This window comes from Cetorhinus maximus, chromosome 10, assembly GCF_964194155.1.
Source record: "Cetorhinus maximus chromosome 10, sCetMax3.hap1.1, whole genome shotgun sequence".
Taxonomy (NCBI): Eukaryota; Metazoa; Chordata; class Chondrichthyes; order Lamniformes; family Cetorhinidae; genus Cetorhinus; species Cetorhinus maximus.
In genome coordinates, this window is record NC_135888.1 from 58,043,189 (window position 1) to 58,049,188 (window position 6,000).

Here is a 6,000-nt window from a genome sequence, read left to right on the forward strand (position 1 = left end):
TGGTTTGGCCTGCTTGGACAAAGCGAGCCTCCAAATAAAAGCCGACTTCAAAGCCTGCAGCCGACGTTGTTCGTTGGCTGTCCTAGCAACAGGACATGAGTGCAGTAATGGGGGCAATTGGAAGGGCAAGAATAGTAACAGGGAGGAGACAGTAAAACTCTGTCATTAAAGTACAGGAACGCTTCAGAAATAATTGGTTCATTGCAAAGCAAAACAAGCACAGAGGCGCTTAACAAAAGTAAGGCAATTTGATCATCAATAAACTGGAAAGTTGCTATTCTCTCTCCCTCAATTGTTATTAATTACACCCGAGAAATACAGAAGCAATGTGCAGTATTTTTAAAACTCCTCTGCTACCATCCCATAGATCATTCTGCTGCCATTTCTAGCTTCTATTTCACTAAATGAGAGGGGGCGGGGGAGAGGAAAAAAAAGCACCTTCCTGTTCTTTGACGTCTGAGGGCCACCAGTGCTGTAAGATGGGAGATTCTGATAGCGCTGAAATGATAAACAAAAATTAGATGCCAAAATGGAGGAGGTGGTGGGGGGAGGGTGGGGTAGTGGGAATGGGGTGGGGACGGAGCCACAGCTGCACAACAAATGAAAGCAGGCTGCTGGATACCACTTGTGGAATTTTAGAAGCCTCTCGGCCCTTAGTTGGACCACTCTGTTTCTCAGCTGTCACTGGGGTCAATTCCCTCAGGAGTCTGCACTGAAGCTTGTTATTGGATTTGGTTTCTATGGACTCTTATACACACACACGATGCATCCCGGTCATTTTATAGCAAAATAAAATGTCAAAGGGACCCCCTTCTTTTCAGCAAGAGAGGAAATCTTTCAAAGGATGAATGGTGGATCAGAATAGTTGATTCAAGCTCTTGCTTGGGTTGGACTTCAAATAGATTAAAGAGGGAGGAAGAAGATTTAACACGATCTGTCGCACTTCAGCAGGTTTCTCAACCTTTGTTTCCATCACGATGCGGATTGTTATTATTATTGCATTTTTTTGGGTTCTTTCCCCTTACAATGCTAGTCATTCCAGAAGCTTTTTGCTGATGCCTCACTGGACTTACCATTCAACCTGTTTGAGCCTAGGCAGTGAGCATCAGGCAATTTGGCTGTGGGGGGCATCAGAACCACAATCGCGTCTTTATGTAGGAACAGGGGCTGGTTCTACCCCTTCTTAGCCTATGCTAATTGAGATAGTCCAATCACTACCCCCTGACTGAGACCATCTAACTCAACACAGACTAACAATCAAACTTGTGTCTTTTGTTCTAATTTACTGGGAACCTTTTTAGATGATGCTGCCTTATATCCAGCAATGGTAATTAGGTTAAGCAAATTCACTGGTGACTGACTTTTGCTTTATTAATAGTCCTCTCATCCAAAATGGCCATCAAGTAACATGACACAATAGTAGCGGAAGGTGACTTGATTTCCCAATTCCAATCGCAACCGTTTCAACTTTGATAATTTCATGAAACAAGGTTTAGTCAATTTATTTTTCATTTCATTCACACACATGATGCAGTAAAGTAAAGAGAGGTCATCATGTCATTTGCACAAGACCCTACATTGCGACAAAAACCACCTAGCATAATTCTCTTCAGCACCCCTGGGGCATAAATCATCAGGCATGTGAACTGTGATGGAAGTTTGAGCGGCCAATCTGAGTAGTTGTTCTAGGTGGGATCAGAGGAGTCACTACATTCTGCCATTCTTAAGATGAGAAGCTAAACTAAGGCCCTACCACCCTCTTCCAGTGGTTCAGATGTAAGCGAAGAAGATCATGGCATTCTCCTGGTGGCTTGGTGAACATTCACCCCTCAACCAAATAGAACCATAACAATAAAAGCCACAGATTCACAGATTTTTCATGTTATTGCTATTTGTAGGATGTTGCTGGGGTTAAATGACACTTTCCCGACATAACAACTGTAACTGTGCTCCAGAAGTAGTACATAGAATGGAGCACTTTGAAATAGTGTGATTGGACTCTGCAGAAATATGAATGGGCTCTGCATTGAGGGTCTCACAGTTGAATAGGCTGCCAGCATTCACTGTTTAGACTGGTGAACCAAGAACGGCCACCTGTGAGATGGTGCCTGGCTTCTGGGGTAAGGTAACCAAGCACAGTTCAGCACCCTCAGAACATGCAGGGGAGAGAGAGAGAGGCAAAAGAAAATGAACAAATGTGGTTTGCACATTCAAGTGGATCTTTCTGTGTTTGTTGTCTTGTTTCTGCCTATGTGTTTCCCTTTTCAATAAAAGTTTATTTTCCCCATTTATATTTTACAGCTATATCCGGCATGATAGTTCCTCCAATGTAGATAGATCCCATGCCTTGAAGACTGCATCTATATGCTGACAATTGCGATGAATTTTGGGCTCCTTGAGGAGATGAGATGCAAGTCCCACAGACGAATGGAACTTTTAACTCAGGCCTTTCAGAGAGGGATTGTATAGAGTTAAACAATCACAGTAACACTTTTTAAAACCTTCAACCTTGCCAATTCTGATGAATTGAATGCATGGTGGCAATTTACACATTAGGTCCCATATATTTGAGTGGGGAAAAACTAAAAGAAATTGTTTGTTCTATGTTGACGAATGTTCACTTTTTCCAAATGCTTAAACCCAATTTATTCATTTTAACAAAACAATAAATGCCTTTTAGAGTCAGTAAGTTCTGGAGAGAACACTGTAACAGATTGTGATGCTTAATTTATAACGATTTGACTGAGAGAAACAAAAGTATTTGAAGGTGGATGATCCGAGTAGTGATAATTAATAGGTGGAAAAATGTAGAGCGTTTAGAGTGTGATAGTTGGTTACAACCTGTAGAATTGCCAGTGGGGTTTTTAACTGTAAATGGATTGAAAGATGCTGAGTCTAGATATCGCTGTGTCCAAATTCAGCATCAGCTGTTACAGTGCTAATGCTGTTTCATAGGAAACTCTTCTCTGCTTGTGGGCTGATTGAACTGTAGATATAAAAATACCCCAAACAAGACATAGGATTAGCATGCAGCGACCCTACAAGTTTTAATGATGATGGTTGGCATCGTGAAACTTTAGTAATTAACTGCCTGGTAGGGCAAAGCAGAAGGCAAAAAACCCTTGAGTGATTTAAGAAGCAGTTAGATGCTGGGACAGGAGGGGTTGGAATTGTAGGTTCTTTCTAAAAAGGATGAGCTGACTCAGGCTGAATGGTTTTGGTCACTCGCATCCGTCTCTTAAGGGGTGGGGAAGGGGGAGGCATGAAGAAATGGCATCAGCTGGTGTTTTGGACTTTTCTTTGTGCTTTCTTCATTGTGTTGCCAATACCAATGCCAGCCAGTTACTGCCGTGCCCAACCCATTGCCCAAACCTTGGCTTCGGTCGGGTCCGATTGTCTTGTTTCTTTTTTTAAAAAAAAAGAATAATCAGGAGTAGGAAATGCGACTAGAGATATTATAACCAGCACTTCACGAACAAGGGTGTATACATTGTGAAGGACTTTGGAAAACGCAATATAGATTTAGCTGCTGTATTTACAGGGGTTGAAAGGTAGACAGAATCAAAAGTACCAGTGCTGTGTGGGGACAAACATGAAGGGGGATTTTTTTTTTAAATTGCTATTTTATTAGCACTGTATTGAGAATGCTCTTAATGTACTTTATCGAGGATCCATCAGAGGTCTGATGATGCATTATCCAATAATTTTCAGCTATATTGTGTTTGTATGTAGTTATAAATATTGTAGATTTTTTGTGAATTTTTTCTTTTGCCAAAGTTGTTGTTTAAATATTTATACATTTCAATGTCTTAAATACAATTTCCAATATTAACAAGGAATTTTATTGCATAAACGTATCTTTTTGCGTCCCATTTTTCGTTACTGCAAGGAGTTCACTACTATTCATTTTTTTTGCTTGCACATCCTTGCGTAATTAAACATGTATCGGTTTTAAAACAAGATTTGTGTTTTTTTTTGTAAAATATGCTTATAAATAATGTATTTATCTTTGGAAATTTGTACATTGCTTTGTTTGGATTGTGTTCTTTTCCCCATTTGTTTATTCCCTGGATTAATTTTAATATGTAAGTACGCTAATACATGGGAGGTGTCAACAGAGTAAGCCATTTACAATTGTACCTGAGTAAGAAATTGTTTAAATGTGATTTTAAAGTTTTTGTTTGCGTTATATATATATATAAATATATCATATTACATTTTTTCCAATCGAGTCGATATTGTGCTAAGTATTGATTTGGAACATCCTTCCCTTTTTTTTAAAAGTCATGTCAAAAAAAAGCCATCGTCTATTTTTATATTTTTTTTTGTAAGTTGAACTGAATTGTTAAGTTTTTTAAAAAAAAAATTTGTGTGGCAAAGAAAGGCAGCATTTTATTCAATAGCATTTACTTCTGTAGATTTAAGATGATAAATTTTGTTTTCCTGCAGCTTATGAAAGGTAGCGCTGTTTTAAATATAGTAATATGCATGGGGTATCCTCTCCACACTGGGCGATGGCCACTTCTTTTCTGCATTAATACAGGGAAGAAAAAAATAATTTAAAATAAAATTTCCACCTGCTTGTATTTCTCTCTCTCTCTCTCTCTCTCTCTTTCTCTTTGACATTAATCAAAATTCTATAAACCAGCAGTTCGGATGCCTTAACAATGCAAAGCTTGTTCATTTCAGTAAAACATTGTACCCTGAACCTGAATTTTCAAGAAAAAAAAGAGAGATCGTACATTTAAATATTGTTAAAATGAGGAGTTCTTTGTTTGTTGTTTTTTAAAAAAAGCACAATTTTAACTGTTTTGTTACCCTGAGAAATGTACCTCTTTTGTTGCCATATAACCCATAAGGGGTGTGACAGTGCTGCAGTCACGCAAAGCTCCCAGTCTAATATTTCAATGGCTTTACAAGGACACCTTGAGTCTCACTTGTGATTTGAAAAAACAAAACAAAAAGAAGGAATTTGAGGATTTTTCTAAGGGGATGAATGAGGAACAAGCAAAAGCTGATGCTTGGGAAATGGAAAAGATTTGTCATATTTTGACCAAGTGATATACTGTCCTTGTCCAAACCTCTTTTCAGTCTCCTCGGCTGAACTAGTGCATACATGCTTGATATCAGCTTTTGTGTAAGCACTGGTGATGGACTATATATAAAGGAGTCAACCGCAGACTTCAGACTTGAACACAGAAATGAGAAGAAACCTTGGTGATGGAAAATGTGAAGCAATGCCTCCCAGTTGCCAATATCAGCCGTAGTCTCATTTAAACTGATTGCCTTCCACTTCCTTTATGTGAACTGTTGGACACACTGTACAGATAAATGGTTAGACAAACAAACTACTGTAGAGATTGTTATAAATTTTTTGCAGAAATTTGAGCTGTAAAAAACTTTTCAACTTACACAATATTTAATTAAAGTTACTTCTTGTCTGTGAACTTGGGCTTCTGTGTTCAATTCTTATCATGTTCCTATACTACGCCTTTAATTTGGGATTGATAGGTTTTTGTTAGCCAAGGGTATGAAGAGCTATGGAAACAAGGCACAAGGATGGAATTAAAATCCAGATTAGCCATGATCTCATTGGCGGATCAGATTTGAGGGGCTGAATGGCCTACTTTTCTGTTACTAATTATTGAGCCATTACCTGATCAGGGTTTATCTTCGTTCGGTGGGTAACTAATTAAAAATTAAATATATAGTGTTGGTTTGGTTATTTGACCAGAAATCCAGAGGTCATGAGTTCGAAGCTCACTGTGGCAAGTAGTGATATCAAATTCAATAAGTCTGGTCATTTCTGAGCCGGCATGGGATGGGAGGGGAGGAAGGACATTGTCCAGGAACTTGCCCAGAGCTTCCCTATGCACTACCAGTGTCTGAATAGGAGCAGCTCCGAGGGACCTCCGGGCCTACAAAAGGTGTTCATTGAAAACCCAACTGGCTGGCTATAATGTCTTCCTGGGAAGGGGAATCTATCAAACCCAATCCCAC

General features: G+C 39.1%; 1 protein-coding gene across 4 annotated transcripts in view; it reads left to right on the forward strand.

Annotated features, from left to right (window-relative positions):
• Positions 1–5,447, forward strand: part of ebf1a (EBF transcription factor 1a) — a 425,690-nt gene extending 420,243 nt beyond the window's left edge. For 3 of the 4 annotated variants that reach the window (XM_078550508.1, XM_078550511.1, XM_078550509.1), the window contains one exon: positions 2,302–5,447. In XM_078550508.1, the coding sequence (XP_078406634.1) occupies positions 2,302–2,333 (32 nt within the window). In that variant the 3' untranslated portion in view covers positions 2,334–5,447. Of the gene's footprint in view, positions 1–2,292 lie in introns of all 4 variants that reach the window. The other variant, XM_078550510.1, reaches the window with a different exon arrangement.
• The last annotated feature ends 553 nt before the right edge of the window (positions 5,448–6,000 follow it).